Source organism: Peromyscus eremicus, chromosome 22 (genome assembly GCF_949786415.1).
Source record: "Peromyscus eremicus chromosome 22, PerEre_H2_v1, whole genome shotgun sequence".
Taxonomy (NCBI): Eukaryota; Metazoa; Chordata; class Mammalia; order Rodentia; family Cricetidae; genus Peromyscus; species Peromyscus eremicus.
The window spans coordinates 24,143,974-24,158,079 of NC_081437.1; the positions used below are offsets into that span (position 1 = coordinate 24,143,974).

A 14,106-nucleotide genomic window follows, 5' to 3' on the forward strand; every position below is an offset into this window, starting at 1 on the left:
CTTGACTGATACAGAGAAAATAATTAGTAAATTGTCTACCCAAATAATACTTCCTTTAAGCCAGGCAGAACAGATGAAAATGCATAGTCTGAATCCTTTACTGAATTGGCTTTCTGTCGGTGTTTGCTTGTCTCTTTAGATAACCGTTGGTTGTAGCAATTCCCGTTTATAGTATAGTGGTTTTTGTTTGTTTGTTTTTGTTTTTTTAATTTCAGTTATATGACTTTCATGTGAGGCTTGAGAACAGGGAACTATATCTGTATTTTCTTTTTTTTTTTTTTTTTTTTTTTTGGTTTTTCAAGACAGGGTTTCTCTGTGTAGCTTTGCGCCTTTCCTGGGACTCACTTGGTAGCCCAGGCTGGCCTCGAACTCACAGAGATCCGCCTGGCTCTGCCTCCCGAGTGCTGGGATTAAAGGCGTGCGCCACCACCGCCCGGCTATATCTGTATTTTCATATCATAGAATGCCATGTTTGTGTATAGCTTCAGATTAATCTCTCAACTTTAGTTAATACTCTGTTGAGTTCATTTATAATTTATTTTTTAAGTAATGGGTTATGAATGAAGCTTAATTAAGATTTAACTTTTTAAGTTATTTGTGTGTATGATGTGTGAATGTAGTTACATGTGTATCGTGGCGCTCTTGTGGCAAGATCTTTGATTTTGGTCTGTTGGACACTTGTAGGTAGTAGTGGTGGTCTCGTCTTCGAGGACAGACTGAGCTGTTTCTTGTCTTCTGTTTTTTTATTGTTTTGTTTTGAGCAGGGTCTTACTAAGATCTGTCTCTGAAATGCTGGGCTTAGAGATGTGTGCCATTATGCCCAACTTTCTGTGGTCTTACCCCACATGCATGATACCACCTAATAACTCATTCCTGTTTTAGTATTTGTTTTTGAGACTTGAAGTGAAAGCCGTTTGATATAATCTAAGGTTTACCATATCTAAGTTACTTCTCTGAGAAAGAATTTCTGATAGAAAATATCATGAATTGGTTAAACAATTAGGTCAGACTACTACTTAAAAACTCAGGATTTCGATATCCACATCCACATGTGGCATTCTAGCTCTCACGAAAGCAGGAAGCAAAGCCTGTCTGGAAACAGTTCAGCAGCCAAGAGCACTTGCTACTCTTTCAGAGGACCCAGTTCAGTTTCTATAAAGTAGTTTTTATAAAAAAGCCTAAAGCAATTACAACAGCACTAGCTATAAGATACAAAATTGCATTGCTAAATGAGCAATAATTACCCAATAAGGACAGTGATATAAAATTTTATCTGATTTCTGTGTTTTTATTGTCTCCAGTTCAGTTCTTGTATACCCATGGTTTATTTTCTTCACAGAGATTCTGGGCTTCAGTTTCTGTGTTCATGTTGGCATTCCTTTTACCTGGAATCATAAGATCTTGTGTAACCTTTTGTACTTAGTTTGGATACAAACACTGTTTGGGATTTGGTCCAGCTGTTAAGAACTTTAAGCATCCCAGCTGGGCAGGGGTGGAGCAAGCCTTTTTGGTCCCAGAACTTGGAAGGTAGAGGCATGCGGATCTGTGAGTTCCAGGACAGCCAGGGCTATACAGAGAAACCCTGTCTCCAGGAAAAAACAAAAAAACTTTAGGAGTCCTAATCATCTATAATAAGATAGTAAATAGATAGGTAGTTAGTACTTTTATTACAGAAACAAAGAAGCATTCTGTTTCTCTCAAAGCTAATTTTTATTTTTACGACCTGTTTATCATAAGATTTAAAAGTTAGGTGTTATAGTGAACTAGTATTTGAAATGACCTTGGCTAAGATGGGAGTTAGATATTTCACATGTATTATGTTTACTAAACTCTTAGACATCTTTGTCTCATAGACAGTGAAACAGGAAAGAATTGCATAGCTAGTTATGATAGAACGTAAATTCATTTTTGCCTCACTTTTGTGTGAAAGGTAGGTGATTGGGCAAGGATCTTACTTTGCCTCCTTGGTAATAGGGATTGAACCCAGGGGCCTCACAAGGCATGATAGTCAAGTACTCTGCCAACCTTTGAACAAGGAGGGGTGTGTGTGTGTGTAACAGTTTCAGCTGGGCTTTGTGGCACATGCCTTTAATCGTAGCACCCTTTGTGTTGCGGCTTTCTCTCTGCATTTTGATATGCCACATTATCACAGTTCAAAAAAAGAATGAACACAGGCCCGTTAGAGACATCCAGGATACTTTGTGATTTATTTATTTTTATTGGTATTTATTAGTGTGTTGTGGTGGTCGGAAGTGGACATCAAGTATATTTTGCTATCCTTTCCCCCACCTACCTTCCCCTAGAAGAGTCATTAACTCTTCTGTTTGGCTAGACTAGCTGGCCAGTGATCTCCAGTGATCTGCCTTTTTTTATTTTAATGATTTATTTATTTTTATTTTTATGTGCATTGCCTGTATGTATGTTTGTGTGAGAGTGTTGGATCCACTGGAGGTGGAGTTACAGGCAATTGTGAGATGCCATGTGGGTGCTGGGAATTGAACCCAAGTGCTCTGGAAGAACAGCCAGTGCTCTTAATTGCTGAGCCATCTCTCCAGCCCGAGATCTGCCTTTCTTCTTTTCTTCTTTCTACATTTTGGTTTTTTGAGACAGTTTCTCTGTGTAGCCCTGGCTGTCCTGGAACTCACTCTGTAGACCAGGCTGGCCTGGAACTCACAGAGGTCCACCTGCCTCTGCCTTTCTTAATGTCAGTCCTCCACTTCTGTCCATGTTGCTTGTGGTCTCTGTAGTAGATTTGGTTTAGGGTTTTGAGTATCACCAGCAGAGAACTGAGAGGAAGATGAGTTGAGATTGTCCAGTTAAGTTGTTTTGCCCCTTAATAATTGTGAAAAACAAACAAAAACTACATAAGGGAGCTGTAGTCAGACTCCAGACCATTCCCTGACTTCTTTCCATATGAACTTTCAACATGCTTTCTTGTTACTTCTGTTTTTCTAGATACAGGAACATGTTGCTTTAAGAGTTGCAGCGCCCAATGTTATGCATAGATCCTATACCTGTAATTCTAATGCTTGAGAGATTGAACTAGAAAGATTGCGTTGAGTTTGATGCCAGCATGGGCTACATCTAGAGTTCCACGCCACTTCAGACCTGTGAGGATTCTGTCCTAAAACAAAAACAAAAACCCTACCAATCATACACAAAAGGATTAGTGTGCTTTTTTAATACTGTAGCCCTCGACCTTAGACTAACACTTGATTTTTAGTAATATTTTCTATCATTTTATATCCTATATTTTAATACTGTTCTTAATTTGAAGCTTTTGTTTGTTTGTTTTGTTTTGTTTTTTCAAAACAGGGTTTTTTCTTTGTAGCCCTGGCTGTCCTGGAACTCCCCCTGCAGACCAGGCTGGCCTTGAACTCAGAGAATCTGCCTCTACCTCCTGAGTGCTAGGGTTAAAGGCGTGTTCACCATCCAGCTTGAAGCTTTTATTTTAATAGCTATTTCTTAGCTTTTTTCTGTTGAAAAAAGGCTTAATCATCTGAGAACATACAATTTTATTCCTTTTTGGTTGTCAGTCTATAATTTGACTTTTAAAAGACTTAAAAAATTTTATGTGTATGAATGTGTTTGTTTTTGAGGCAGAATTTCACAATGTACCTCTGGTTGGCCTGATAATCATTATGCAGAGCAGGTTTGCCTCTTTTTGGTTTGTTTGTTTGTTTTTGTTTTTGAGACAGGGTTTCTCTGTGTAGACCTGGCTGTCTTGGGACTGTCTTTGTAGACCAGACTGACCTCGAAATCACAATCTGCCTACCTCTGCCTCCCGAGCTGGGATTAAAGGTGTGTGCTGCCATGCCTAGCATGTATCAATATTTGGCTTGTGTGTGTGTGTATTTGCACCACATGCATGCTTGGTGTTTGCAGAGTTTAGAAGGGGGCATTGGATCTTCTTGAACGTGAGTTATAGATCGTTGTGAGCCTCTATATGGGTGCTGGGAATTGAACTTGGGTACACTGCGGGAGCAGCAGTTCTCAATGTGAGGATTTGAACGACCCTTTCTTATGAGTCACCTAAGACCATTGGAAAACACAGATGTTTACACTGCAATTCATAACAGTAGTAAAATGACAGGATGGAGCAGTGAAAATAATTTTGTGGTTGGGGGTCACCACAACATGAGGAACTGTATTAAAGGGTTGCAGCATTGGGAAGGTTGAGAACCACTGCTCTAGAGGCTTGATTACATGTGTGAATCACCATGCTCAGGTATACTTTTTAAAGCATGTGGTATAAACGAGTTTCTAAACTTTCTTATTAAATAAAAACACAGAACCAGAAATAGGGGCGAAAATCTGACAGAGATCAGAGGGATAGGAACAGCTGCCAGCATCCAAAGAGAGCGACTTCCAGTCTAAGCAGACTTATATGCCTTTTCTGTTCTGTTCTCTAATTGGCTCTCTCAGCCCAGCCTGCCCAGCTCTGTCACTTCCTGTCTGTCTGTATAGACCTCCAGACCTCTATGGTTGGTGCTGGGATTAAAGACGTGTGTAACCACACTTGGCTCTGTTCTCTAGTGTGACCTTGAACTCACAGAGATCCAGATATGTGTGCTAACATTGCATGACTTTTGTGTTTACATAGTGGCTGGCCTTCCTCTGATCTCCAGGCAAGCTTTATTTTACTGGGGGACACAGATAAAATATCACCACGATGTGGTTTTATGCTTAAAAATGCATTGCTTGTACTTCTCTTTCCTGTTTCTTTATTTTTTTATTTTTTAGTTTTTGGTTTCTTGAGACAGGGTTTCTCTGTGTAGTACGATTGTAGAGCAGGCTGGCCTTGAACTCTGCCTCTGTCTCCCTAGTTCTGGGATTAAAGTCATGCAGTTACTATGCCTTCCTGTTTCTTAATGTAGAAGTGCTTAACATTAGACTTATGGTAGAACATTAGACTCATTTTCTTTCCTTTTTTAAAATTACTTACTTTTTATTTTATGTGCATTGGTGTTTTACATGCATGTGTGTCTGTGTGAGCATGTTGGATTTCCCTGGAACTGGAATTACAAACAGTTGTTAGTGGCCATGTGAGTGTTGGGAATTGAACCCTGGTCCTGGAAGAGCAGCCAGTGGTCTTATCTCTGCAATCCCAGTTCCATTTCCTTAATGTAGTGACAGACCAAGGTAAGGATGCCTGTTAGTGAATTTTATTGCCTTTATTTGAGAGCACAGTAAAGTCTGATGACACTTGGAAATGAATATTTTCCCTTAGGAGCTTGCTTTATAGTAGAGAATGGCATTGAACTTGGGATTCTTTTGCCTCAGTCTCCTAAATTCTGGGGTTATAGTTGTGTGCCATCATGCCCCACTCAAAAAACTTTTTTCATCTACATAATAAATTATTCACTTAAAATTTCAGAAAATGGGAAAGAAAGCTAATCTATGCAAAATAAGTCTGTAAAATGTCTTTAAAGTGATCTCCTGCGAAGCTTAAGTACAAGAAACCATGGCAGTTTTGTTTGCAAATCAGATTTAGTTTAGTGCAGCAGCAGCAGCACATAAGAGGTTGGAGATTTATTTGAATCTGTGTGTGTGTGTGTGTGTGTGTGTGTGTGTGTGTGTGTGTGTGCATGCTTTCCACTTTAATTATACTTACAAAGTTTTGTGTGTAAATAAAGTAGTTTTGCAAAATAAATTTGATATTGTTCTATGTTGATTTTTTGTTTTTCTTTTACTTAAGTGTTAGATTACGGATTTGTTTTCCCCTTTAGATACTCAAAGATGAATTTTCCATTCATTTTTTTTCATGGCAATATCTTTCTATATTGGTATTTTTTACAGTTAGCAAAAATTTATTTACAAATAGGAATATTGATCAATTAAAGAATTAAGCGAGAATTACAAAGAATACTCAGAGATAAACTAATCACCATGCTCTTCACCTTCTTTGCTTTGTAGTGGGACTTCCCCTCTTGCTTGCTTAAATGCAATGCTCCACACAAACTCCCGAGGTGAAGAGGGCATCTTCTATAAAGTCCCAGGTAGAATGGGAGTATATACTTTGAAGGTAAGTTGCTGGGGAGCCAAGAGAGAGTAAGTTACAGTGTATAATAATCGAGTCACAGAGACAGAATTCTGTTCTTGAAGAACTTATTTCCAGGAAGAAATAATATTTCAACCCTAAAATAAGTAAGTAAATAAATTTGGGAGAGGGAGGAGATGTTCTGGGAATTGAATGCAGGGCCTCATGAATACTAAGAAGGCACCCTTTGTATATATTTTTATTTAACATTTTTTTTTTTTTTTTAGATTTATGTGTATCCGTGTCTTGCCTGCGTGTGTGTCTTTGTACCACATACATGCAATACTCATGGATGCCAGAAGAGGGTGTTTCATTCCCTGGAACTAGAGTTCCAGATGGTTGCTAGTGACTCCGTGGGTACTGAGAATTGAACCTGAGGTCCTCTGGAAGGAAGAGCAGCTGTCAGTGTTAACTGCTGAGCCCTTTCTCTAGCCCCTGTTTCTTATTTTAAAGAACTTCAAAATATTTCAATTACAAATTGAGGATTTTTTTTTAAAATCTACTGCGTAGAGCCATAGATTCTTTTCTTTATTCATGGATCTCCCCACTAAAACTTAGTTATGGTTATTCTTTTTTTTTTTTTTTTTTTTTTCCCCTTTTTCTTTCAGAGCTGAGGACCGAACCCAGGGCCTTGCACTTGCTAGGCAAGCACTCTACCACTGAGCTAAATCCCCAACCCCTTATTCCTTTTTTAATAATGGAAAAAAGTAAAGTTTGAAAGATGTAATTCCTGACCAATGTTGGCCATATTGTATCAGAACAAGAATAGGAACTTTGATCCGATTCAACACCCACATTTCTTCTTCCATAACCAGCTGGCTAATACCTCATTTGTACACTGAAATGGTGACCTTTTCTCATCAATATCCTCTCACTTATGAGTAGGAAAACCAATGTAAATGAGCTTAGTAAATAGGCTGGAAAATTTGTGAACTCATACAGCTCAACTAAACATGCATGGGAAATCCAGGCTGGGGAAATCTAGGCTGGGTCCAGCTGATCAAAAGATGTCATCTGGTCTTGGTCTCTGTTCTTTCTTTTACTTTGTTCTCAGTCAGCCTCTCCTCGTCATCTATGAATTCAGTCCGAGTCTCTGTTCTACAGACTGTAAGTCTAGAGACAAGAGTCCAGAGACTAAAGCAGAGGCCCCACCTCACTCAGATTGACTGACCCATGTGACACCGTACATGAGTTACGGCTGTTGACAAATGTAGAATCATTGTCATTCTTGATGTGGGGTTGTAGTTCAGCTTGTGACAGTCTGATAATTAAGGAGAGGGCTTGTTTCTCAAAGCAAGTTTATCAGCAAACCAGAATGACTGTTTGACAGACTGTTGTACCCAAAGTGACATATCCATAGAGACCTCTGTCCCACTACCTCCTATCTCTGAGCTCATCACAATGCTCAGTGGTAGTATTGAGTCCACTAACATTAAGAGCATCTGACCTGAGGTGCTCAGATGGTTCAGCATGTAAAGGCACTGACAACCTGTTTTTGATTCCTTGGGCACATAAAAATTAAGGAGAGAACCAACTCCTACAAGTTGTCCTCTAACTTTCGTATGTGCACTATGGCACACAGGTGCCCATAGTTGCACACTAAATAACTTAAAACAAAACACAACAAATGAACACCTAGGTTTGATGGCCGTGCATGCCTTTAATCCCAGCACTCTGGAGGCAGATGTAGGTATTCTTCCTTGTAATCTTAACTTCCAACTGTCTGCAGTGTTTAACTTGTGGGTGTTATGGAACTTTAGCTCTAAATGAAGCTTTCACTATCTCGTTTTGATATTTTAGCTATTCTAGATCTTCCATGATTTTAATTGCATTCATTAAATGCATACTGTGTTGGAGAGACAGGGAAAGAAATCTTCAAAATGTATTTTCTGTTATTACATACCACTTAGTACAGTTCTTCTGATACCAGGTGTTCGGGGGTTTCTCCCATATATCAAGCAGTTCTCCAACTGAAAACAGCTAGGTGCCTTTTAATTTAACTCAGTTTTTACTGTTTGGTTATTGTGCCAGTCTAAGGGCCCAGTACTAAAGGTTACCCTTCACTTCAGCTATTAGTTACAAGTCTTTAGATGAAACCTAAGCTCTAGGACTGCTTACAGAAGATGTTAGTGAAAAAAAAAATCTTTGAGTTTTCTATTTATTGTAATGTAGATAAAAGACGTTCATGAAGTGAGGTGTGGCCACTGAGTATGGAATCTATCTTGGCATACCAGTCTCCAAGCACAGATTTTAGCCATGTGCAAGCTCATCCAAACCCCTGGTCTTCAGAGTTTTTATGGAGGATGTGTGATATGAGTGTGATTTTTGTCATTGGCCATTAACTCAACCTTCATTCTTGAGAAAATGGGCTAAAAGTTGCAATTTTCTAATCACATAATTGTCTCTCTTAGTAGTCAGCCCCCACTCTGAGGCAGGCCATTCCGAGCCAACAAAGAATTATCTAAACAGACGATCTAATTATCACTCAGGAGGTGCTAACTCACTTAGGTTTCATGTTTCCAGAACTAGAGTCAAAGACCAAATAGCAGAACAATAGGTTTTCCTAATCTGTTGTTGATCAGGAAAGTACAAAAGTTTCAGCAGAGCTCTGTAGCAAGAGCTCAGAGTTCACTGTAGTCAGCAGTTAAGAGTACTTGCTGATGTTACAGAGGAACGAGATTCAGTTTCTAGCCTGATGCCCTCTTCTGGCCTCTACAGGCACTGCACACACATGGGTGTGTATACATGCATGCAAAACTCTCATACATAAAATAAATAAAACCTTTAAAGAAAAAAACTAAGAGTTCAAATAATGTATGTCTTATATCATATTGTCAAGTCTATGCCAGAAATAAAGAGACTAAGATGGATAATCTGTAGTTCTTGATCTCTTTAATGCTCACAATTTAGTTATTAAAATTTTCATATTTACAAAATATATTGTGAAACTCTACCATTATAATGATGCAAAATAAATATTAGTTTTGAATAAAGGGGTTTAGAAAGTTTGTGTTATTTACTTGTAAGATTTAAGCTGGACTTGAACATACACATAAGAAGAGTGAAGGCCTTCAAGGATAAGTAGCTCAAATGAAGGGACAGATAAAATTCTGGATAGATTTGAAAGTAGAGGAAATTGGGTTAAGTGATAATCACTGTAGTTGGGATAATTGATAAATATTAGTTAACAAAGTTTTACCCTGACTGAGCTCTGTGTTTGGGTGGGGTATTGAATAAATAGATGGCAGAGGTCTTCAGAGAGAACCATGTGATCAGATCTATGTGTTATGATTTTTATGAAAAGGAGATTACAGTTTGGTGTAGGAACTCAGAGTAGTAAAATAGGTAGACGTAAGAGACATTTGAGGCATAGAACACATTGCATTTGGTATGTGTAAAACAATGGGTGAGAAAAGAGTCTAAGATTTGGTACATGAGCCGTTGATCCCAAGGGGATCACAAGTTTTTTGCAAAAAGAAGATAATTATATTTGTATTTCAGATACTTGTTGAACCTACAGGTCAAGATGTCTGGCTGGCAACTAACTCTATAAAAGCTGTCCTGCATTTTGAAAGAAGGAATATAAAAATATGGGGTCTGTATTTTAAGAAAGTGTATAACATAAGAGATGGATTAGAGAGAAAAATTTAAGTAGAAAAATACTGTTCTTGCTCAATTGGACTTAATGGCCTTGGGTAGATGTCATGTGGTGCCAGTTAGATGGAGGGCAATTTTTTTGTGTGTTTGTTGGTTCATTTTTTAATGTGAGTATAAAAATAATTATATGGGATAACAAAGTATTGATGGAAAGAAAATCCATAAGAGAAATAACATTCATTTATCCATTTATTTGTATAAGCTTTTTGTACTATGTAAACACATAGTAACTAATATTGAGCTCTCATAAAGGCTATGTTGTGAACATTTAATATTAATTAGCTCATTTAATTTGTATGTGCTCTTTTAAGGTAGGTACTATTACCCCACCTTAGACACTGAAATTAGGTATAAGAGATTGAGACTAAGGCTGTGTAATTGGGAGAAGATAAAGCCAGAAAGCCCTACATCACTAGCCTTTCATATGCTCCTACTCTTTGCTCATATTAAATGGTCACAGTTATGCTGTCTAGTTAATATTCTCATTATTCGGAGCTGAAACTAAAGAGATTGATGTGATTCTTTAAAAAACAAACAACAGGCTGGGCAGTGGTGGCACACACCTTTAATTGCCCACCTTTAACGCACTCGGGAGGCAGAGGTAGTTGGATCTCTGTGAGTTCAAGGCCATCCTGGTCTACAAAAGAGAGTTCCAGGACAGCCAGAGCTGTTACACAGAGAAACCCTGTCTCAAAAAAACAAATAACAAAACAAAAACTCCTTTTCTTACTGCTACTCATTAATCAATATTGAGGACCCAATTAGGTGAAAATAATGTGATAATCTTGTTCTCCTGACTTTAATTCTAGAATTGAATTCAGAATACATAGGTCAACTCCCCCCCCAACACACACACAAATATGTCTAACAAAATTATTATTAGCTTTTTAAACCTGAACATGATGTCTTTTACCTGGATTTATAGCTACCAGTTTTGGTGTAATTTAAACATATGTGGTATCTGCATATGAATGTTGTGTATAATTTTTATCTTCTGGATGTAGATGGAAAATTAACTTATTTAACCCAAAAACAGGGAAGTTTCAGGATTTCAGCTAATATTGGTGGTTTTACTATTTTATAATAGTAAAAATTAATCAGTTAAGTTACTGCGTTACATACTAGAAATTTAGTTTCGATTTGCTAAAATGGTAATAATCCTAACAGGATGCCTACATTTTCAGAAAGATGTGCCAGATGGAGTGAAAGAGCTGTCAGAAGGTTCAGAAGAAAGCAGTGATGGTCAGTCAGATTCTCAGAGCTCTGAAAACAGCAGCAGCAGTGATGGCGGCAGCCACAAAGAGGGGAGAAAGAGCAGGTGGAAGAGGAAAGGTAAACCCACTGCTGCAGGGCAGTGCCTTCTCGCTCTCGACCACCCGCCTCCTCTTTCCCTTTAGCATAGTGCTCTGCCTGGTTGCCTGCAGGGGCGGAAGCGTCTGCATTTCACCTGCTGGACACAGTGCAGCAGCCACCAGCTTCGTGGACCTTCTGGACTGTGTGATCGAGGAATTTTCAAAAATAGACTTTTCTAGTCGGGTATGGGGGCACGTGCCTTTAATCCCAGCACCTGGGAGGCAGGCAGACAGATCTCTGTGAGTTCGAGGTCAGCCTAGTCTACAGAGTGAATTCCAGGACAGCCAGGGCTACACAGAGAAACCCTGTCTCGAAAACCAAAATGAAACAAACAAATCTGTATCTATATATAAATCTCTCTCTATGTAGATGTCTATATATATGCTTTTAGGAGCTGGGAGATTGAGAGAGAGAGAGAGAGAGAGAGAGAGAGAGAGAGAGAGAGAGAGAGAGAGAGAGTGTGAGTGTGTTTGTAACTGGACTTTCTGGATTATCAAAAGCAAAACCAAAAACCATGAAGTTGAAAGCTGGGTGCGTTGGTAGGGTTATTCTGGGAGCTGTAATATGGGAATATATAATAAGCATAAGGACCACAGTTCAAGTCCCAGAATGTAAATGTTGGGCAAGCATGACAGCTGCCTGTAATCTCAGTCAGCACTTAAGCAAAGACATGATCCTGGTTAGCTAGACTAGCTCAAGTTGACAAGCTGAGGGTTTAGTGAGAGATCTTGCCTTGATAGAAAGTGTAGAGTAATCAAGGAAGACACCGACATCAGTGTTAAGCCTCTGCACACATCTGACATGCACACTACACATACATCTATAAGGGAGAAAAACCCATGGAGAGCCATCAAGGTAGACACTTAAATACATGCATCCACACATAAAATGTCCTTTTGGAGAACACTTTTAGGTTCCGCTTGATAAGTACAGTGTTTCCATTAGCTTTCTACTTGTTCACATGCACGGACTTGCTCACGTCAGGTTTTGTTGCTTTGTGCTTTTTTGCTTACATACTTTATGTTCTTGGCCTTTTGGAACAGGGTCTCACCATGTAGCACTGGTTTACAATTGGATATATAGACTGGGCTGGCATTCAATTGGTTAATCATCCTGCCTCTGCCTCTTGAGTGCTCAAATTGTAGACTGGAAGCTATGTTTTGGTAGTTGCGTTTTAGCAGTCAGGTTTGTCCCATGTGTCTTCTACGTTTGTTAGTTGTACTTGGTAATGTGTACTAGCACATTCTTATCATCCAGGTTCTATTTCCACTAGAATTCACTCTTGGTAGTGTACTTTCTAAAACTTGGGACCAGATGCATTATTTACAAAGACATGTATGCACACAAATGTCATACTGTATATTTTCACTGCCCCATCTACATAGTCTTCTGGCTGACTTCTGATCTTTTCTACTGTCTGCATAGTTTTGTCTTTTTGAGACTACCAGAAAGTTGGAACCTTTTCAAATGGGCATTGTTTTATTTATTTATTTATTTTTAGTTTTTTTGTATTTTAAGACAGGGTTTCTCTGTGTAGCCCTGGTTGTCCTGGAACTGGCTCTGTAGACCAGGCTGGCCTCAAACTCACAGAGATCCGCCTGCCGCTGCTTCCCAGGTGCTAGGATTAAAGGCATGCACCACCACTGCCTGGCATTAAATGGGAATTGTTTTAAAACTTACATTACAATTTTTTTTCTGAGTGTGTGCATGTACACACCTGCATTCACATGTGCACTGGTGCCGTGACATTTGTATACAGATCAGAGGACATCTTACAGGAATTGATTCTCTCCTTTTGACCATGTGAGTCCTAGGGATCAAACTCAATGATCAAGCATGGTGACAAGGTGTTTTCCAACCAAACCACCTCACTGGCTCCATTTCTCCATGTGTTTTCATGGCTTACGGTACATTTCCTTGTGGAGCTAAATAGTATTTGCCATGATTTGCGTATAGCCATTCACCAACTAAAAGATGTATTTGTTACTTCATGTTTTACCATTTATGAGTGAAAACTACTATGGACTTTGTGTGTTTTTCTGTGGGCTCATGTTGTCTTGTGTAAATTCACAGGAGTGTGACTGCTGCATTGTGATGAGTATGTTCATTTTGTAAGACACTGCCACACTGCTGCAGTGAATGGCAGTTGCTGTTGCTTTGTATCTTTACCAGCAGTTTATATTGTCTGCCAGTCTTCTAGACTTTGGCCATTCTAATAGGTACGCATCTGTATGTCACTGTTGTCATTTATAGTTCCCTGATTGCATGTGATGGAGAAGTCGTTCTGCATGCTTATTTTCCTTTTGAATATGCTCTTTGGTGAGAAGTGTGCCCTGGTTCTTGGCCCATTTTTGTTAAGGTTAGGATATCGGGGTTTTTGTTTTTTGTTTTTTGTTTTTTTAATAATTGGCCTTCAGGAGTTCTTTGTTCATTATGAATAGCAGTCTTTTTTTTTTTAAGATTTATTTTTATTTTATATGTATTTAAGTTTTGTCTGTGTATATGTTTGTATCATGTGCGTACCTGGTGCCCACAGATGCCAGAAGAGGGCATTGGATCCCCCAGGACTGGAGTTATGGATGGTTATGAGCCACCATTGTGGGTGCTGGGGATTGAATCTGGGTCCTCTGCAAGAGCAGCCAGTGCTCTTTACTGCTGAGCCCGCTCTCTAGCCCTGGATTATAGTCTTTTATTTGGGAAGTTCTTTTTTCTATATATTTTCTCAAAAACTATAGTCCTTCCCCCTTTGGCAGTTTTCCCCTCTCCAAATGTGTGTGTGTTTGTGTGTATGTGGATATAACTACATGCTCATGCATGCCACAGTGTCAAGGTCAGAAGACAGCATTCAGGAGTTGGCTCTCACCACTTACACCTTGTTGGAGGCAGAACCTCTCTTATTTCTGCCACTGCCCTGGAGCTTCTGGGCAGCTCCTCTGTCTTTACCTCCTCCATTTTGCCTTCGGAACGCTGGGGTTGTAGGTCAGTGCTTCCAGATCTGCTTTTTATGAGTCTCAGGGATCTGACTCATGTTGTCAGGTTTTTGGCAAGGACTGGTT

The 14,106-nt window shown here is 39.1% G+C and overlaps 1 protein-coding gene across 1 annotated transcript in view; it reads left to right on the plus strand.

The window, feature by feature from the left end:
• Asxl2 (ASXL transcriptional regulator 2) overlaps positions 1 to 14,106 on the plus strand; it is an 87,652-nt gene that overhangs the window by 31,184 nt on the left and 42,362 nt on the right. The window contains exons 3-4 of the mRNA XM_059248427.1: positions 5,917 to 6,025; positions 10,882 to 11,029. Coding sequence (XP_059104410.1) covers positions 5,917 to 6,025; positions 10,882 to 11,029 — 257 coding nt within the window. The remainder of the gene's footprint in view (positions 1 to 5,916; positions 6,026 to 10,881; positions 11,030 to 14,106) is intronic.